At 45.2% G+C, this 21,989-nt stretch overlaps 1 protein-coding gene across 1 annotated transcript in view; it reads right to left on the bottom strand.

Annotated features, from left to right (window-relative positions):
• The window catches only part of LOC130360607 (phospholipid scramblase 1-like), a 49,745-nt gene extending 28,088 nt beyond the window's left edge, over positions 1–21,657 (bottom strand). The window contains exons 1-2 of the mRNA XM_056563151.1: positions 21,634–21,657; positions 18,075–18,214 (exon numbers count right to left, since the gene is read on the bottom strand). Of these exons, the coding sequence (XP_056419126.1) occupies positions 18,075–18,214; positions 21,634–21,646 (153 nt within the window). The 5' untranslated portion in view covers positions 21,647–21,657. The remainder of the gene's footprint in view (positions 1–18,074; positions 18,215–21,633) is intronic.
• Between the last annotated feature and the right edge of the window lie 332 nt (positions 21,658–21,989).

Raw genomic sequence — 21,989 nt, forward strand, 5'->3', positions numbered from 1 at the left:
TTCTTTTCCAGGGTAATTTCTTTATTTCATACTCACATATAAAAGGTAGATACAAAAGGTGGGAGAGGGATCACAGTGGGGGGTATTCACTGTCTGGCGACAGACTCTGTTTCGCTCCATGCTTGAGCTTCTTCTGGCCTGAACAACTAGGAATAGTGGGCTGGTTCTTATACAGGTGGGTTCACAGGTCTAATTTCTTAGTACCTCCCAACTGTAGTGACGTCTGGTGTGAAGGCGTTAGCTTAAAAACAAGCATAGATTACGCCTTCCGTATACCTTCTGTCATAAGAAAACAGCTTATTATAAGAAAAAAAGAAGAGTGATTTAAAAACAAGGGGCATAATCCACTTTGTCATTCAAGCCTAAAGGACCTGTTGCTGCGGTATGGATAATCCAATATGTTTCTCGCTGCAACAGGAGGCGGTCAAGATCAATACCTGGTCTGTATTTAACTCTCTCCACTCCAGAAAAGGTAAGTACTTCTGGTTTTCCCCCGTGGGCTTCTACTACATGGGATATTAGGCGTGGTGCCCCTTTAAGTGTGCGCAGTGAGTACATATGCTCACGTATTCTCGCGCATAACTGGCGTATAGTTTTTCCAATGTAGTAGAAGCCACACGGGCAGTATATAACGTATACTACATGTTTGGTACGGCATGTTATTAAATCTGTAACAGTGTGGGTTATTGGGCCCATTCGCATCGTTTTCAATTGTGCATTAAATTTACAAAAATTGCAAGACTTACAAGCATAATTCCCCTTTGGTATAGAACTCTCTAACCATGTTACCTCTTTCTTAGGGAGTGTTTTTCGACTTTTTAACAGAATGTCGCCTATAGATTTATTTTTTCTGTATGAAATAAGTGGTTTGCGGCTGGCTACTTCTTTTATGTCGGGATCCCCCTCTATAATGTGCCAGTTCCTTCTAACCGCTTGTTCAATTATATGATTTATAGGTGAATTCTGGAACGTAAAAGAGAATCGTTTTTTAGTTGGTTCCGATTTTTTCCACTTTTTGCCCACTAAAAGATTTTTTCTATCCAAATTGTCTGCTCGCTCTTTTCCATCTTTTATCAGCTTACTAGGGTAGGAGCGTTCTAACAAGCGTTTAGTTAAATCTTCTGCTTGTGTGTTATAAGACTCATCAGATTCATTGTTTCTCCGTAATCTTACGAACTGACCGTATGGGACACCCTTCTTCACTGAGCTAGGATGAGAACTATTGTAGTGAAGAAGGGTGTTCTTAGATACGGATTTTCTGTATCCTTCACTTGTGAGTCTGTTGCCTGTTACTAATAGTCTCAGGTCCAGAAATTCAAGTGAGGTACCTCCATAGTGTGAGGTAAAAGACATGTTCACTGTATTTGTTAAATTAAGGTGGGTGACAAAATCGTTGAACTGAGATTCAGAGCCTGACCATGCTATGAGAATATCATCTACATAACGCATGTACAATTTCACTTGTGAGATGTATGGGTTCTGGGATGAAAAAATAATTTGGCTTTCTAAGACTGCTAGGAACAAATTTGCGTATGTACAGGACACCGGGGTACCCATCGGGGTCCCGGTGTCCTGTCTATACCACTGGTCAGCAAATTGAAATGTACTGTTACTTAACAAGAAAGTAAGTGCCTCCTCTATAAATAGGATGAATTCTGCAGACTTATTAGACCATTTTAGGAATTCTTTTACAGCTCCTATACCAGCTTCGTGAGGAATTCTGGTATAGAGACTGACCACGTCAATGGAGCAAAGGTTCCAACCTGGTTCCCAATTCATTGTTTGGATTGTTTGTAGTAAGTGTAAAGTATCTTTAATGTAGGCTGGTATGGAGGGGAGTAGAGGGGATAGTAACCATTCTAAATAGTGAGACAAGTATTCGGTAGTAGACCCCACTCCCGAGACGATAGGGCGTCCCGGGGGTGGGGTCTGTGCTTTGTGTACTTTGGGAAGGTGGTACCATGTTGCAGGCTTGGGTGTCTCTGGTATGAGGCGTTCCGCGTTCTTTTTAGACAGCATTCCTTGTTCAACGAACTTATGTAGGAGTGTAGTTAGACCTTTAAGAATTTTAGGAGTCGGATCAGTTTTAAGGGGAGTGTATGTAGACCTATCATTTAATTGCCTTTCGGCTTCTTGTGTGTATATGGTTTTGTACATGAGTACAACACTTCCTCCTTTATCTGCTCTAATTATCACAAGGTCATCTCTCTTTTTAAGCTCATGGAGTGCTGTCTGTTCTGCTTTTGTTAAATTAACTGGTATTTCCTTATACAGTATAGATCGAACATCTTGTAAAACTGAGTTTTGAAATAAATCTAACTGCCCCCCGGGTGGTATCGGGGGGTTAAATCTAGACTTCCTTCCTTGGTAAATGGTAACTGGTCATATTCCTCTCTTTCTACATAATTAGGTTCACCAAAATCTCTAGCCAGCATTTCTATACATTCCTGTTCTAGTAGAGTACATTCTTTGGGAAAAAAACCTAGACTATCTATCATTGCTGGTGAATCTGCTTCGCATTTTGTCTGCTCAGTGATATTTTTATTATAGAAAAATTTAAATAGATTGATGTCCCGTAACGACTTAGCCAAGTCTATTTCGAATGTCACGGGGTCGAACCGCTCTGTCAGTCCATAATTCAGTCCTCTCGATAACAATGAGACTGTCGCTTCGTTCAATGTCTCTGAAGTAAGGTTGATAACATTAGACGGAGGGTGCTCCCGATCGGTTCCTTCATGGTCCTGTCTCAACGGTCTGTTTTTCTTTTCTTTGGCTCTTTCAGATCTTTTCTTCCGTCCTCGCCGTGTGTGTCTTTTCCTAAAGGGTGGGCTCTATCAATTGAATCTTGATTATTGTCTTTGATGTTGATTTCCTTGTTCACATTGGGTGCGGTATCTATGCGGTTTCTTGGTCTAAACTGTGATGGACGTCGTGCTTGCTGAGACCTTTTATTGGATGGTATAGTGGGTTTATGGTACCATAAGAACTCTTTATCTTGGTCATAATCAGTTTTATCCCTCAAGAATTTTTCACGTTTCTTTCTTTTTACTTCATCCTGTAAAGAAACTGTTCTGTTTTGTAACTTAGGGAAAAATGCACGTATTTGTTCATCTGAAGCTCTTTTACGATATACAGCTCTTTATACTTCATTAAGCTTATCGTGCTCTATTCTATTTCTAGTGAGCACAATTTGTAACAGCTTTATGGAATGCTCATGGTGTGCCTGCTTCCATAGATTAACAAACGTGAGGTCATCTTGGAATTGTAAAGGTGATTTGTAAGCTCGTAATCCACGTGGAGTGCGCTCACTGTGCAGATAGGACTGGAGTGAGTTGATAGTCCAGAAAATATTGATTTCTTTCTCAGATAGGCTCAGAATGCGTTGCTCTAATGATTTTATATCAATGAGCTCAATATCTTCTTTGAGATTACATTCCATAAAATACCCCCCTGGATCCTCTCTCCCTGTGAGTGTTATTTCCTCCATCATTTTCAACATCCCTTCCGTGTCCGTGTCCATGTTTTGTGGCGTGGTATCAGTCATGTAAGCGTGCTCTAGGACAATGCAAAGTTCTCAGAGGTAAAATGTTCAGGACTGACAGAGCGGTTCGACCCCGTGACATTCAAAATAGACTTGGCTAAGTCGTTACGGGACATCAATCTATTTAAATTTTTCTATAATAAAAATATCACTGAGCAGACAAAATGCGAAGCAGATTCACCAGCAATGATAGATAGTCTAGGTTTTTTTCCCAAAGAATGTACTCTACTAGAACAGGAATGTATAGAAATGCTGGCTAGAGATTTTGGTGAACCTAATTATGTAGAAAGAGAGGAATATGACCAGTTACCATTTACCAAAGGAAGGAAGTCTAGATTTAACCCCCCGATACCACCCGGGGGGCAGTTAGATTTATTTCAAAACTCAGTTTTACAAGATGTTCGATCTATACTGTATAAGGAAATACCAGTTAATTTAACAAAAGCAGAACAGACAGCACTCCATGAGCTTAAAAAGAGAGATGACCTTGTGATAATTAGAGCAGATAAAGGAGGAAGTGTTGTACTCATGTACAAAACCATATACACACAAGAAGCCGAAAGGCAATTAAGTGATAGGTCTACATACACTCCCCTTAAAACTGATCCGACTCCTAAAATTCTTAAAGGTCTAACTACACTCCTACATAAGTTCGTTGAACAAGGAATGCTGTCTAAAAAGAACGCGGAACGCCTCATACCAGAGACACCCAAGCCTGCAACATGGTACCACCTTCCCAAAGTACACAAAGCACAGACCCCACCCCCGGGACGCCCTATCGTCTCGGGAGTGGGGTCTACTACCGAATACTTGTCTCACTATTTAGAATGGTTACTATCCCCTCTACTCCCCTCCATACCAGCCTACATTAAAGATACTTTACACTTACTACAAACAATCCAAACAATGAATTGGGAACCAGGTTGGAACCTTTGCTCCATTGACGTGGTCAGTCTCTATACCAGAATTCCTCACGAAGCTGGTATAGGAGCTGTAAAAGAATTCCTAAAATGGTCTAATAAGTCTGCAGAATTCATCCTATTTATAGAGGAGGCACTTACTTTCTTGTTAAGTAACAGTACATTTCAATTTGCTGACCAGTGGTATAGACAGGACACCGGGACCCCGATGGGTACCCCGGTGTCCTGTACATACGCAAATTTGTTCCTAGCAGTCTTAGAAAGCCAAATTATTTTTTCATCCCAGAACCCATACATCTCACAAGTGAAATTGTACATGCGTTATGTAGATGATATTCTCATAGCATGGTCAGGCTCTGAATCTCAGTTCAACGATTTTGTCACCCACCTTAATTTAACAAATACAGTGAACATGTCTTTTACCTCACACTATGGAGGTACCTCACTTGAATTTCTGGACCTGAGACTATTAGTAACAGGCAACAGACTCACAAGTGAAGGATACAGAAAATCCGTATCTAAGAACACCCTTCTTCACTACAATAGTTCTCATCCTAGCTCAGTGAAGAAGGGTGTCCCATACGGTCAGTTCGTAAGATTACGGAGAAACAATGAATCTGATGAGTCTTATAACACACAAGCAGAAGATTTAACTAAACGCTTGTTAGAACGCTCCTACCCTAGTAAGCTGATAAAAGATGGAAAAGAGCGAGCAGACAATTTGGATAGAAAAAATCTTTTAGTGGGCAAAAAGTGGAAAAAATCGGAACCAACTAAAAAACGATTCTCTTTTACGTTCCAGAATTCACCTATAAATCATATAATTGAACAAGCGGTTAGAAGGAACTGGCACATTATAGAGGGGGATCCCGACATAAAAGAAGTAGCCAGCCGCAAACCACTTATTTCATACAGAAAAAATAAATCTATAGGCGACATTCTGTTAAAAAGTCGAAAAACACTCCCTAAGAAAGAGGTAACATGGTTAGAGAGTTCTATACCAAAGGGGAATTATGCTTGTAAGTCTTGCAATTTTTGTAAATTTAATGCACAATTGAAAACGATGCGAATGGGCCCAATAACCCACACTGTTACAGATTTAATAACATGCCGTACCAAACATGTAGTATACGTTATATACTGCCCGTGTGGCTTCTACTACATTGGAAAAACTATACGCCAGTTATGCGCGAGAATACGTGAGCATATGTACTCACTGCGCACACTTAAAGGGGCACCACGTCTAATATCCCATGTAGTAGAAGCCCACGGGGGAAAACCAGAAGTACTTACCTTTTCTGGAGTGGAGAGAGTTAAATACAGACCAGGTATTGATCTTGACCGCCTCCTGTTGCAGCGAGAAACATATTGGATTATCCATACCGCAGCAACAGGTCCTTTAGGCTTGAATGACAAACTGGATTATGCCCCTTGTTTTTAAATCACTCTTCTTTTTTTCTTATAATAAGCTGTTTTCTTATGACAGAAGGTATACGGAAGGCGTAATCTATGCTTGTTTTTAACTAACGCCTTCACACCAGACGTCACTACAGTTGGGAGGTACTTAGAAATTAGACCTGTGAACCCACCTGTATAAGAACCAGCCCACTATTCCTAGTTGTTCAGGCCAGAAGAAGCTCGAGCATCGAGCGAAACAGAGTCTGTCGCCAGACAGTGAATACCCCCCACTGTGATCCCTCTCCCACCTTTTGTATCTACCTTTTATATGTGAGTATGAAATAAAGAAATTACCCTGGAAAAGAAGTCTTTGGTGAGTCTGCCGACTTTTTCTACCATTCCTCTTTGCTTCAAGATTTGTAAATTACTTCTAAAAAAAAAAACTTAACCCTTCCAATAGTTATTAGCTTCTGAAGTTGAGTTGCTGTTTTCTGTCTAACTGCTTTCTGATGACTCATGTCCCAGGAGCTGTGCAGCTCCTATTGGGATATTTTCCCATCATGCACAGCTCCCGGGACGTGACATCATCATTGAGCAGTTAGACAGAAAACTTCAGAAGCTAATAACTATTGGAAGGATTAAGATTTTTTAATAGAAGTAATTTACAAATCTGTTTAACTTTCCGGAGCCAGTTGATATATAAAAAAAAGTTTTTGCCTGGAATACCCCTTTAACCTCTTTAGGACAGAGGACGTTCTGGAACGTCCCCGCTACCTGGGCTTTAATGCCCAAGGACGTTAGAGAACGTCCTGTTGTATTTCCGGTCTCTGCCACGCGCCGGGCAGAAATCGGAACGGCATGTCTGCTGAAATCTTTCCTGCAGGGTAGGAGTGAGGTCGCAATGCTGCAATCTCCTCCCATCCCCTGCCATTGGTCAGAACTGATTCTGACCAATGGCAGAGCAGGACGGTGGGTTGCCATGGAAACCCCCCCGTTCTGCCCACCCCTGGATGCCAGGCAGAACGGGGGGAGAACATGGAGGCCGGTACCTGGAGGAGAAGACTCGTGGGGCCCGGCAATCATCGCAGATATTCACCGAAGATCCCGGCTCAGGTAGGGAATCGACGGTGGGGGGGAGAAATTTAACTGAAAGTAAAGTGATTTTTACTGTGGCAACCACTAGGAAGGCCAAAGGCTGTCTGGGCATGCTGGGAATTGTAGTTTTGCAACATCTGGAGGGTTACAGTTTGGGAACCACTGTTACAGTGGTGCCCAAACTGTAGCCCTCCAGATGTTGCCAAACTAAAACTCTCAGCATGCCTAGACTGCCCAGGCATGCTGGGAGCTGTAGTTCTGTAACATCTGTCCCTTTAAATTTAGCAATTTTCATGACATTTTTGAAAATTGCTGCTCTACATGGAAGCCCTCTAATTTTTTCAAAAACTAAAAATATGTCCATTTTATGATGCTAACATAAAGTGGACATATTGGATTTGTGAATAAAAATAAAATGTATTTGGAATATCCATTTTCCTTACAAGCAGAGAGCTTCAAAGTTAGAAAAATGCTAAATTTTCTAAAATTTTCATGAAATTTTGGCATTTTTCACAAAAAAAGGATGCAAGTAACGCCGAAAATTTACCACCAAAATAAAGTAGAATATGTCACGAAAAAACAATTTCAGAATCAGAATATTCGGTAAAAGCATTTTAGAGTTATTAATGCTTAAAGTGACGGTGGTCAGATGTGCAAAAAACGCTCTGGTCCTAAGGTGTAAAATGGCCTGGTCCTTAAGGGGTTAAGCGTAGTGAAGCGTATTGTACTCTCCTCATATACACACTAAGTATGTCAGGCAGAGAAGTACCAGGACTTGCACAGAGGAGTGGAAGAGGCCTAAATTCACCAGGCGCAGGCAGAGGTCGCAGGAGACTAGGGGCGAGTGGCAGCGGGAGTCGCAGCAAGAGGCCTGACCTCCTGGTATCAGTTAGAGGTCATGTCTCGATCAGCAACCCATCTGCTGTCATTGCCTATTTAACACTGTCAGTGACATCAGATACCCTCAGTTAGCATGGCCCAGGAGCAGTCCCTGTCCTCCCATTGACTCTGTCCTATGCTGTTCCCTCCCCTAAAGCAGTATTTTATGCTGTGGGTTTAGCTCCCCTATTCAGTGAGGACCATGTAATAGAGAACAGTCAGCAGCTACTGCCCAGCCAGGAAATGGAGGAGACATCTGCCACTTCCTCCGCTAGGCAGGCAAGTAGGGATGAGGTGAGTGACGTGGGAGGCGGTGTAGCCAGTGTTCAGGGTCTTGAAGCAGACACCGTTGAGGAACCTGAGGAGGACATCAGAGACAATGATAATGAAGCCGATCGCAATTGGGAGCCGAGTGCAGAAGGGGCTTAATCATCATCAGGAGAAGAGGGTTGCAGGTTGCCCGTGAGGCAGAAGCTGAGCCAGCAAGGTGGTAGCATAATTGGCTGTCAGCATGGTGGTAGAAGTGGAAATTCTGGAGCCAAACACGTCCGAGGGACCCCACCTGTTTCGCGGCAGCCTACCTTCCCGGGAGGTAGTGGAACAGGGGTTCCTGGAGACGGCGGCAGTAGCAGTCAATTAATGCGGACTGTTGGTGGGAAAATCAGCTACTCGGCAGTGTGGCAGTTTTTCAACAAGCAACCGGAGGAGGTTCACATAGCCACATGCAAGATGTGCCGCAGAAGGTAAAGCGTGGCCAGGGTCCCAATGTTGGCACCATGGCCCTGCGTCAACATATGCTGCGCCACCATAAAGCTGCCTGGGAAAACCATGGTTGTGATGTAGTGGTCCAGCCTGATGCATCACCCAGTGGCAAGAAGCTATCTCTTTCAGCCAGCCAAGGCTCCCCCACCTCAGCCAAAAGGAGTTGTGTGTCATACCCATCTTCTGTTGCTCCAGATGCTCCTGCTCATCCTAATTTTAGTCAGTCATTCCGCCAGCAAACCATCGGCGAAGCCATGTCCAAGAGACAACAGTATGCACCCACTCATCCAACGGTGCAGAGGCTGAAAGGGCTCCTGTCCAAGTTGCTGGTGCTGCAGTCCCTCCATTTTCTAATGGTGGACTCTGCACCTTTCAGAGAACTGATGGCTTGTGCCGAGCTGAGGTGGAGAGTGCCAAGCCGTCATTTCTTTGCGAAGAAGGCAGTACAAGCCTTGCACAATTTTGTGGAAGAGAAGGTGGGCCAGTCCTTGAGCCTGTCCTTGAGCCTGTCCTTGAGCCAGCCCTTGAGCCTAGGTGTGTACCAATGTGCACGGCAGTGCCGACGTCTGGAGCTGTAACTATGGTCAGGGACAATACATGTCCTTTATGGCCACTGGTTGAATGTGGTTCCTGCACAGCCCCAACACCAACTTGGACAGGTAACACTGCTTCCTCCTCCACGCTCTCAGGCCGTTGATCCTGTGACCGTGTGCGACTCTGCCTCCTCCACTGTGTCCTCAGCCTCCACTGCACAGACAAGTCTCAGTGCCCCTTCAGCATACCATGTGTGCAGGGAACAGCGGTGTCACGCTGTTCTTCACATTGTTTGCCTTGGTGAACGGAGTCACACAGGGGAGGAACTGCTAAAAGTCATTCATAAAGAAATCGGAGCATGGCTTAGTCCACGAAAACTGGAATTGGGAACCATGGTGACTTACAACAGGAAGAACATCTTGCCTGCGCTGCGACAAGGAAGGCTGAGCCATGCGCCCTGCATGGCACACGTTTTCAATCTGGTGTTCAAGCAGTTCCTGAAGTGTTCCCCCCCCCCTTTGCAAGACATCCTAACAATGGGAAGGAAACTTTGCATGCACTTCGGCCACTCGTACACCGCAAAGCACACCCTCCTTGAGCTGCAGCATCAGAACGGTATCCCCAGGGGTCAAGTCTTGGGGGGAAAAAAGTGTGGGAACTCACCCAAGATTTGCACCCAAGGGCTGGTCCTGCAGGAATCCTACTAATGGAAACAGTACTCCTGCTGTGGAAATTGTGCAGGAACTCCATTCCCATGAGTTCCTGCAGGACTTGAGCCCTGGGTATCCCCCAACATAGTCTGATTTGCGACGTTGCCACACGTTGGAATTCCACCCTCCATATGTTGGACCGAACAGAGAAAAGCCATCACCGATTTCTTGATGATCCAAGCGGATAGGGGGACTCCCATGTGTAAGTTCAATGTCAACCAGTGGCAGCTCATACGTGACACCAGCCATTTGCTCAGGCCCTTTGAGGAAGCCACATTATTAGTCAGTCGCCAGAATTACGGGATGAACTACATCATTCCACTGCTTCATTTCCTTCAACACGTGTTGGAAACAATGGCTGGTAAGGGCAATGGAGACGTGGCGCCTACATCTCACGGCCACTTGAGCCCTGTGGGGGGCTGAACTGGAGGAGGAAGAGTGGGAGGGGCACAGTGGAGCACAGTTTAAGTTTCGCGAAATGGGTGGTTTTTCTAGTAATCTGACAGGAGAGGAAGACTAGGAGCCACCAGAGGGGCTAGAGGGTTATGACTTCCTGTGGCAGTATGCACACTGTGGCAGTATGCAGTGGAGATGGAGGCAGGGAGTCCCTCAAATGGCACGATACATGCTCACTTGCTTGCGTAGTGACCGCCGAATTGTCACCATTCGGCAGCAGGATGACTTTGGGCACTCCACCTTATTGGACCCTCGCTACCACCACAAAATGGGGGCTTTTTTTACACACACAGAGAGAGAGAGGGCAAATTGACCTACTACAGAGACATCCTACGTAGTCAGTTGATTGATGCCTATTGGCGCAATCATCCATCCTTTCGCAGGTCTGACTCAGGGGGTCCCCTGCGCTCACCTTTCACTGCCATGGCTGCTGGGGAGGGGTGGGGTGGCAGGAGCAGTACCAGCTCCATCAGCAGCCTGAGTCTACAGTCGCTGATGAGTACCTGTCTTCACCCGCATAGTAAAGCAACTCCTCAGCAGCAGGCAGACCTGGAGCAGGACCTGAACCAGCAGGTGGTGGCATACCTTGACATGCCCATGCCAACATACCTTGAAGATCCGCTAGGCTTCTGGGCAGCCAAACTTGATTTGTGGCCGCAACTAGCAGAGTTTGCCCTGGAAAAGCTGTCCTGCCCGGCCAATAGTGTGCCATCAGAGCAGGTGTTTAGTTCGGCGGGCGCCATAGTCACCCCAAGGAGAACTCGTCTGTCCAGGCATGGATCAGCTAGGATTTCCACCCACCAATGCCTGATGCATCAGAGTAGATTGACCATGGTGCCACGCCAACACTTCACAAATATATATAGTGCCAAAAAGATTTAAGGCGCTGCTCCACAGTTACAAACATTCCTCCGCATCAGACCTTTTTTCACGCACCTTTGTCACCGGGTACTGGTATTGCCACCCACCGCATCACTCTGTCACCGGGTCACTTTCAGGACTCCTGATGCTGATGCTGCCACCTCCAGGCTGTCTCACTCTGCCACCATATCTCCTCATGTTTCTGCCAAATCGAGCCAGTGCCATTCAGCCACTCTATGGTCTCCTCATGCTTCTGCCAACTCCAGGCTGTGCCATTCAGCCACTATATGTTCTACTCATGCTGCCTCCAACTCCAGGCTGTGCCATTCAGCAACTATATGTTCAACTCATGCTGCCGCCAACTCCAGGCTGTGCTATTCAGCCACTATATGGTCTCCTCATCTGCCGCCCACTCCAGGCTGTGCCATTCAGCCACTAGATGGTCTCCTCATCTGCAGCCAACTCCAGGCTGTGCCATTCAGCCACTATATGGTTTCCTCATTTGCCGCCAACTCCAGGCTGTGCCATTCAGCCACTATATGTTCTAATTATGCTGCTGCCAACTCCAGGCTGTGCCATTCAGCCACTATATGTTCTGCTCATGCTGCCGCCAACTCCAGGCTGTGCCATTTAGCCACTATATGGTCTTCTCATCTGCTGTCATTCAGCCACTACAAGTTCTATTCCTGCTGCCGCCAACTCCAGGGTGTGCCATTCAGCCACTATATGGTCTCCTCATCTGCCACCAATTCCAGGCTGTGCCATTCTGCCACTATATGTTCTACTAATGCTGCTGCCAACTCCAGGCTGTGCCAGTTAGCCACTATATGGTCTCCTCATCTGCTGCCAACTCCAGGCTGTGTCATTCAGCCACTATATGGTCTCCTCATCTGTCACCAACTCCAGGCTGTGCCATTCAGCCACTACATGTTCTACTCCTGCTGCCTCCAACTCCAGGCTGTGCCATTCAGCCATTACATGTTCTACTCATGCTGCCGCCAACTCCAGGCTGTGCCATTCAGCCACTATATGTTCTACTCCTGCTGCCGCCAACTTTAGGCTATGCCATTCAGCCACTATATGTTCTACTCATGCTGCCGTCAACTCCAGGCTGTGCCATTAAGCTACTATATGGTCTTTTTATATGTCGCCAACTCCAGACTGTGCCTTCAGCCACTATATGTTCTACTCATGCTGCCGCCAACTCCAGGCTGTGCCATTCAGCCACAATATGATTTACTGATGCTGCTGGGCCTGGGACATTACCTAAAAATTTTTATAATAGCACTAGCTACCATAAATCTTCCATTTAAATTTAAAAATTCATCTTTTAATCTTAGGGATTGTGAAACCCTATTGTCTCCTCATGCTGCCGCCAGCTCCAGGTTGTGTCGTTCAGCCACTATATGGTTTACTGATGCTGCTGGGCCTGGGACATTACCTACAAATTTTTATGGTAGCACTAGCTACCAGAAATCTTCAATTAAAATTTTTATATTCATCTTTTAATCTTAGTGATTGTGAAGCCCTATTGTCTCCTCATGCTGCCGCCAACTCCAGGTTGTGTCATTCAGCCACTATATGGTTTACTGATGCTGCTGGGTCTGGGACATTACCTACAAATGTTTATGGTAGCACTATCTACCATAAATATTCAATTAAAATTTTAATATTCATTTTTTAATCTTAGGGATTGTGAAGCCCTATTGTCTCCTCATGCTGCCGCCAATTCCAGGCTGTCTAGTTCTGCCAGATTATGGTTTCCTCATGCTGCTTCTACCTCTAGGCTTTGTCATTGTGCCACCATGTGACTCCTTGTTAGTTTGGGTTTTGTGGTCATAAAGTATTAGTTCTAATTAAACACCGGGACATTAAACTTGAAAATCTAATATAAATCTTAAATTTAAAAAAATCGATGTAACCTTTTTAAGACTGAGGCCCTATGGTCGTCAAAGTCATATTACCTGTGGAATTATCACAAGAATACAATGAAACAGCTTGGAGTGATAACAATGAACCATAACTGATTAAATGAAACATTCACACTTTCACAGTCAGGGGAGTGCTGGAGAGGCAGGGGCTGGAACAGGCTGTATCTCACCTGGCATAGGACCGTAAGCTCAATTTTAAGATACAAGTACAAGCTTTTTCACTGCAGCCACTTCTAGCTTTATGCTCCCACTTATCCAATGGCACAGAAGCTGAATGTGCTTCTGTCCAAGTTGCTGGTACTGCAGTCCCTCCCTTTTTGACACTCAGAATATGGGGGTGCGCTGAGAGGCAGGGGCTGGAACAGGTGGCAGCTCACCTCGATGCTCACCAGAATGGGTAATCAAAAAATTTATAGAAATTAAAATTAAATTATATGAAAATTACATTAAAAAAATCTGCTCTGCGGCAGTGATTCTAAGACTGATGCCTGTAATCTGCATGTCATACTGAATAACAGTATTATTTCACTAACACAGCACACTCACTATGCATGTTAGGACAAAGCAAAGTGTTCTATGCCCCTATTGAGGCTCTCTGTTGGCCAGAAATAGTGATAGTTTAATAGTGATTCACCGTGAATAAATTCAACCGAACAAAATTTTTCCAGAAAATTTGGCAAAATCGACGAATCAAATTTTTCAAAAATTCGCTTATCTCTAATTTTGATAATTCTTATAAAATATACATTCCAGCTAGTATAATCTGGGTATGATGACTATTGACTAGCACTATTACATAATGTATGCTCTACTAGTTGTCACGATGCCGGCTGGCAGGTAGTGGATCCTCTGTGCCAGAGAGGGATGGCGAGGACCGCGCTAGTGGACCGGTTCTAAGCCACTACAGGTTTTCACCAGAGCCCGCCGCAAAGCGGGATGGTCTTGCTGCGGCGGTAGTGACCAGGTCGTATCCACTAGCAACGGCTCACCTCTCTGGCTGCTGAAGATACTGAAGAAAGGCGAGGTACAAGGGAGTAGGCAGTAGCAAGGTCGGACGTAGCAGAAGGTCGGGGGCAGGCGGCAAGGTTCGTAGTCAGGGGAGATAGCAAAAGTACTGGTACACAGGCTATTAAACACACAGGAACGCTTTCACTGGCACTAAGGCAACAAGATCCGGCAAGGAAGTGCAAGGGAGGAGACTAGAAATAGCCAGGGAACAGGTGGGAACCAATTAAGCTAATTGGGCCAGGCACCAATCATTGGTGCACTGGCCCTTTAAGTCTCAGGGAGCTGGCGCGCGCGCGCCCTAGAGAGCGGAGCCGCGCGCGCCAGCACATGACAGCAGGGGACGGGAACGGGTAAGTGACCTGGGATGCGATTCGCGAGCGGGCGCGTCCCGCTGTGCGAATCGCATCCCCAACGGCCATGACAGAGCAGCGCTCCCGGTCAGCGGGACTGACCGGGGAGCTGCAGGGAAAGAGACGCCGTGAGCGCTCCGGGGAGGAGTGGGGACCCGGAGCGCTAGGCGTAACAGTACCCCCCCCCTTAGGTCTCCCCTTCTCTTTATCGGGTAACTGCCTCCCCTGGGATGAGGACACCGGGAAAGGATGGAGTGATTCCTCAACGGCAGGCAGAACCGCAGGAGTAGGAATGGGGAGAGAGGGCAGAGGGCGGGACCTGGCACGGGGCAGTGTGACACCAGGACGAGGGCCATGAGGGGACACAGAAGCTTGCCTGATGGAACTGGGAGGGGGGGAGGGGCATTTCCTGTGGCAGGCAGAGTCCTTAATGACCTTAGGGGGACCAGATACAGGAGGAACCACAGAGTTACGGCAAGGGTTACTGGGAACCGGTTTTAGACAGTTCTTGGAACAAGAGGACCCCCAACTCTTGATCTCCCCAGTGGACCAATCCAGGGTTGGGGAATGAAGTTGAAGCCAGGGAAGTCCAAGGAGAATTTCCGAGGTGCAATTGGGGAGGACCAAAAGTTCAATCCTCTCGTGGTGAGATCCGATGCTCATAAGAAGGGGCTCCGTGCGGAAACGTATGGTACAGTCCAACCTGGCTCCGTTGACCGCGGAAATGTGGAGTGGCTTGACAAGACGGGTCACCGGAATACGGAATTTATTCACAAAGGAGTCCCGAATAAAATTCCCAGAAGCTCCAGAGTCCAGGCAGGCCACGGCTGAGAGGGGAGAGCTGGCTGAAGTGGAAATCCGAACAGGTACCGTGAGACGTGGAGAAGCCGACTTGGCATCAAGAGACGCCACACCCACGAGAGCTGAGTGCGAGCGTGCGTTTCCCAGACGTGGAGGACGGATTGGGCAATCCACCAGAAAATGTTCAGTACTGGCACAGTACAGACAAAGATTCTCTTCCTTACGGCGATTCCTCTCTTCCAGGGTCAGGCGAGACCGATCCACTTGCATGGCCTCCTCGGCGGGAGGCCTAGGCGCAGATTGCAGTGGAGACTGTGGGAGAGGTGGCCAGAGATCTAAGTCTTTTTCCTGGCGGAGCTCTTGATGCCTCTCAGAAAAACGCATGTCAATGCGAGTGGCTAGATGAATGAGTTCATGCAGGCTAGCAGGAGTCTCTCGTGCGGCCAGAACATCTTTAATGTTGCTGGATAGGCCTTTTTTAAAGGTCGCGCAGAGAGCCTCATTATTCCAGGATAGTTCAGAAGCAAGAGTACGGAATTGTATGGCGTACTCGCCAACGGAGGAATTACCCTGGACCAGGTTCAGCAGGGCAGTCTCAGCAGAAGAGGCTCGGGCAGGTTCCTCAAAGACACTTCGAATTTCCGAGAAGAAGGAGTGTACAGAGGCAGTGACGGGGTCATTGCGGTCCCAGAGCGGTGTGGCCCATGACAGGGCTTTTCCGGACAGAAGACTGACTACGAAAGCCACCTTAGACCTTTCAGTGGGAAACAGGTCCGACATCATCTCCAGATGCAGGGAACATTGGGAAAGAAAGCCACGGCAAAACTTAGAGTCCCCATTAAATTTGTCCGGCAAAGACAGGCGGAGGCTAGGAGTGGCCACTCGCTGCGGAAGGGGTGCAGGAGCTGGCGGAGGAGATGATTGCTGAAGAAGTTGCGACTGAAGTTGGTGCACAATGGTGGACATTTCTGACATCTGGTGGGTTAGATGGGCGATCTGTCGGGCTTGCTGGGCGACCACCGTGGTGATATCAGAGGCAACTGGCAGGGGAACCTCAGCGGGATCCATGGCCGGATCTACTGTCACGATGCCGGCTGGCAGGTAGTGGATCCTCTGTGCCAGAGAGGGATGGCGAGGACCGCGCTAGTGGACCGGTTCTAAGCCACTACAGGTTTTCACCAGAGCCCGCCGCAAAGCGGGATGGTCTTGCTGCGGCGGTAGTGACCAGGTCGTATCCACTAGCAACGGCTCACCTCTCTGGCTGCTGAAGATACTGAAGAAAGGCGAGGTACAAGGGAGTAGGCAGTAGCAAGGTCGGACGTAGCAGAAGGTCGGGGGCAGGCGGCAAGGTTCGTAGTCAGGGGAGATAGCAAAAGTACTGGTACACAGGCTATTAAACACACAGGAACGCTTTCACTGGCACTAAGGCAACAAGATCCGGCAAGGAAGTGCAAGGGAGGAGACTAGAAATAGCCAGGGAACAGGTGGGAACCAATTAAGCTAATTGGGCCAGGCACCAATCATTGGTGCACTGGCCCTTTAAGTCTCAGGGAGCTGGCGCGCGCGCGCCCTAGAGAGCGGAGCCGCGCGCGCCAGCACATGACAGCAGGGGACGGGAACGGGTAAGTGACCTGGGATGCGATTCGCGAGCGGGCGCGTCCCGCTGTGCGAATCGCATCCCCAACGGCCATGACAGAGCAGCGCTCCCGGTCAGCGGGACTGACCGGGGAGCTGCAGGGAAAGAGACGCCGTGAGCGCTCCGGGGAGGAGTGGGGACCCGGAGCGCTAGGCGTAACACTAGTATGTATGTAGTTTTTAGAAATATTTCATAAACATCCTGGGCAATACTAGTATATGGACACTGTGATATTTTATAGCCACATCAGTATTTCATGGAGATTAGATCATTATGTAGTCACTGTGGCTGTTAATATTACATGGATTTGACTGTAAATAGCATTAAATGGATATTGTGGTGTGATATTATTCATATTCTACCTCTAATGAAATGTTGGCTGAAGTTGTATTCAATATTTACAATATAGTTTTATACAGTGGTCCCTCAAGTTACAATATTAATTGGTTCCAGGACGACCATTTTATTTTAAAACCATTGTATTTTGAGAGCATAACTCTATGGAAACCTGGTAGTTGGTTCTGAAGCCCCCAAAATGTCATCCAAAAATAGGAAAATGTGAGGATTAAAGAAAAATAAGTGTATAACTAAAACGGATAAAGCAAATCCTTACATATAAAAGTAATAAAGAGCTGGGAGCTGTAAATCACTGTCTATGTAGAGGAAAGGAGCTTCTTCAGGGTCCTGTACAGTACACGCAAGGTACTAAAAAAGTAACTTGGAGCCGCCCTTACCTGCTGTCCAAAGGAGCAGCTAACTGTGGTATAGGTAAAGAGTAGTACAGAACATGTAATACCCCCCTGTACTGTAGGGAGGCGCTACCAGACAGCTAGTCAGTGCATACGCTTCAGTAATACAGGTGTTTTACCAGTAAAATGCCCATTCTGATTGGTCAGTTCTTCCAGTCATTGACACATTTCACAGATCTGGACTGTCTGTATCATTGTATGTTGAGTCTGGTTTCAAGTTACAATGGTCCAGAAAAATAACATTGTATACTGAAAATATTGTATGTTGAGGCCATTGTAAATTGAGGGATTACTGTATACTTCAACTCTATAATTTTTCTTAATCTCCAGAATCTATTAGGTGTTATCTTGCCATACACAGTATTTTTTCCAGGAAGAAAACATCCTATTGAAAAAACTTATATCAAGATCACTTAGAGGAAGCTATAGTCGTGTTTTCCAACCTGACTAAGATATTCTACTCCTGGAGGACAGTTGGGTAGTTCTGCAGGTGCTGGCATCCATGCACTATGGAAATCACCTGAATTTGGTGGTTGATTCTGAAAAGTGGGACTTTCACTATGAAAACCATAGTTGGTCGTACCTGTTAGATAAGAAATATAATAGTAAAGTGATTAAACAATATCTGACAACATTACATGTGGTTTTATACAAAGTTTCTGAAAAGTATCTTCCGCCTTTTCACGTTATGTTAATGTAGAAATATTAAAAATGCTTGTTTAACCATGTTCATGTAGTGTTGTTTTGCCACTTGATTTGTCACAGTTTATGTTTAGAGACTTTTCATGGTGACTTGTGCTTTTCTTTTCTGGTTAACTTTTCACAGGGGTCAAGAATTTATCATGTGCGACTTGTCACCCAATTTGTCGTAAAGCCAGCCCAGACCTGGCTTATAAAGCTGGCTAAGGACAGCATTTGTAAAAAGTTGCACATTTTGTTAAAAAGTCGCAGAGGAGGAACCGTACAAAGTGGGGCACTGAAATTTAATTTAAAGGGGTATTCTGGGCTTAACTAACTTTTAACTATCCTGCCCATTATAAAGAATTATGCTAGTTCTACATTTACCTGCAATACGGCTCTGCCGTGGATCGTCTACTTTTCCATCTTTATATGGTCCCCCCAGGTTTAGCGTTTCCATTCAGGTATTGATGACGTTTGTCTCAAGCCTATTTCACAATCCTTTGTGGCTCGAGGCGGCAGCTGGTGTCAGGGAGCTTGGCTATTTCTTTTATTTCCTCACAAACCAGGTCCATCTGTATGTCCCGTTGTTCCAGCGTTCCCGCATTCTGCAGATTGCCAAGATCACGGGACGCCAGCACATCAGGACGTACAGATGGACCGCAGACATCATCAGGCGGCTAGCTTGTGAGGAAATACAAGAAATAGCCAAGCCCCCTGACACCAGCTGCCGCCTCAAGCCACAAAAGATTCTGAAATAGGCTTGAGACGAATGTCATCAAGACCTGAACGGAAACGCTAAACCTGGGGAGACCATATAAAGAAGAATAAGTAGACTATCCACGGCAGAGCCGTATAGCAAGTAAATGGTAACTCTTCATAATAGACCGGATAGATAAAAGTTAGTTAAGCCCGGAATACCCCTTTAAACAATATGTGTACTAGCACCATATTTATCACATGCCATGCAACCATTTAATATATGGGGTGCACGTATACATCATCACCATACAACTTAAAGGTGTAAAATAATTGTTCACCTACACCACCCTTGATATATTCCCTCCATAGAAACCAAGTTTACGCAGTGCAGGTTAACAGTTTTTGATGCCAAAGCTAGGGCTAAATTCTAGGAAAAAGCATCAAAACTGAATTGTGTGAATTATGGTTTATAACTCCTGTATATGGTCACTGGCTCAGAAAAAAGGGCAACAAAGAAAAGTAAGGAGAATCTTTAAAGCAAATTAAAATCTAAAGGATAATTGAGTATTCATATCATAGCATCTTGTCTATATGCATCACACATCTTCCAAATAGTACAAAAGGCAAAGAAAAATTATGATTTAACATATTTTTTTTATAAAGTTGAGTGAAATGAACTTGTTTAACCTAGATTCTGTCCACTGTGAACTCATACTTCAGGTGGTTTATTTCAGCCAAACCTGCTAAAAAGGTGTCGGTCACAAAACAGAAAAAAAGGAGAAGAACATGGGGAGGAAGGAAGAATCGCAAGTCTGCAAACAGCTCTCCCAGTCAATCAGTAGAAGTTATAGGGGGAGATGTATCAAAACCTGTGCAGAGAAAGAGTGGTGCATTTGCCTTTTGCAACCAATCATATTACTTCTTTCATTTTTAAAGAGGCCTGTGAAAATGAAAGAAGTAATGGGCAATGACACCACTCTGCAAAGGTTTTGATAAATATCCCCCATTGAGACCACTATAAAAGCCTATGTACAAAGCTTCAGCAGCTATATTAGAGATAGCAGATGTTAGGAGAAGATCTCTGTAAGGGACAGTGATCAGTGAACAGCACAGATAGGAGTACCGACTTACAGTTTTTAAAAGTAGAGTACATTATCACGATAATTGTTGTTACAGCAGCACTGCTGAGTGCGTTCTGTGTCTGTTCTTTCCTGTACAAAGTATGTTTCATTGCAAGCCAAGAGTGCCAGTTGTTTTGTTTTTGTTGTTGTTGTTTTTTATTTTTGATGCATAGAAACCTGTTGCTACTGCAAGAAGGGGTCATTTTTGGACTGCTAGGTAAAGTCATTGCTTCTTCCTATAACTCTTTGTGCATATAAACACCAGCAGGTTTTGAACATTTATTTTAATTTTAAAAATAGAAATCCACTAGCGCAGTGCGTTTTTAAACAAGCTGCTATTTACCAACGGGTACCATCAGTTTAGCCATACACATGGCTGTAACTTTGACATTACGTTTTCCTTAAAATACAGCTTAAAAGTTCTAGGATACACTCCTAGGTGACCTAACAGTGTTATACATATATTATACGTGAGTTTTAGTTCTATTGATGTGAACTCTTTCAATTCAAACAACAATTTTTGCTCAGGTTCGATGAACCAGCCAAACCAAACTTTTCAAAGGTTCGCTCATTCCTTATTCTAAAAACAATGCTGTCTTTAAACCATTATCTGGCAACATGTCGAGCACAGAAGGTAAAACTATATTCAACCACTGGTGTCTCCTTAAAACCATAAATATTGTCAATACATTAGCAATGAGCATGGTTCATTTTCCCCCCAAGAGTAGTAACAAATCTCGGAAGAATAGAAATGTTAATCTTTTCATTTTAAAATATTTTCCTTATTCCCTTCTGCAGACATACTGCAGAGTGCCTGCATGCTGGTAGACATTAGCGCAACTTGAGCGTTTGACTTAAAGGGGTATTCCGGCTTTATACATCTTATCCCCAATCCAAAGGATAGGTGATAAGATGTATGATCGCAGGGGTCCCGCCGATGGGGACCCCTGCGATCTCAGTGCAGCCCCTGGCATTCTGTGGTGGGTGCTGCTTCTGAGACAGGGATGTGACATCACAGCCATGCCCCCTAGTGATGTCACGCCATGCCCCCTCCATGCATGTCTATTGGAGGGGGCGTGATAGCAGCCACACCCCCTCCAATAGACATGAATGGAGGGGGCATGGTGTGATGTCACTAGGGGGCGTGGCTGTGATGACACGTCCCTGTCTCGTAAGCAGCCGTGGGCTGCACTGAGATCGCAGGGGTCCCCATCGGCGGTCCACCTGAGATCATACATCCTTTGGATAGGGGATAAGATGTATAAAGCCAGAATACCCCTTTAATTTGTGAGATGATCCTGCATTTAAAAGTACATCATTAATCGATTACTATGTGGCATGGCTTTCATTGAGGTACAGTGGCTAAGGACACTATAACATTGTTCCACCCATAAATCATTTATATTGGTAAAATTAAAGCTTGTGATTGTTTTCTTGCACATATGTCAGAATAAAAAAGTTTCTGCAAAATGTCATAGGTAAAGTCGCAGGTCAACATTACCATTTGGTTCCATTTCCAAAATGACAAATAACTCTAAAAAATAAAAATAAAATAATACATTATTAGGTATCAGCCATGGTTTATATGCAGAGCTCAGTGAGTATTTTAAGATATGACATGAAGGAGACTCAACAACATTATTCAGATAAAACATTTATTACACAGTGAATTATTTATGAAGTATCTATGTCAGTAACAGGAATACCCATACTATTGTATGAAACTCGGAGGGAGTGCTACAGTATTTCATAGTTTTTTTTTCTTGAATGATACATTTTGTATTTTTTTAAATATCTTATTGCAAAGTTGCATTTGTGAGATAAACAGTGTGTTTTGTATCTTCAAGAATCCTTTGA

This window comes from Hyla sarda, chromosome 3 (genome assembly GCF_029499605.1).
Source record: "Hyla sarda isolate aHylSar1 chromosome 3, aHylSar1.hap1, whole genome shotgun sequence".
Lineage (NCBI taxonomy): Eukaryota > Metazoa > Chordata > Amphibia > Anura > Hylidae > Hyla > Hyla sarda.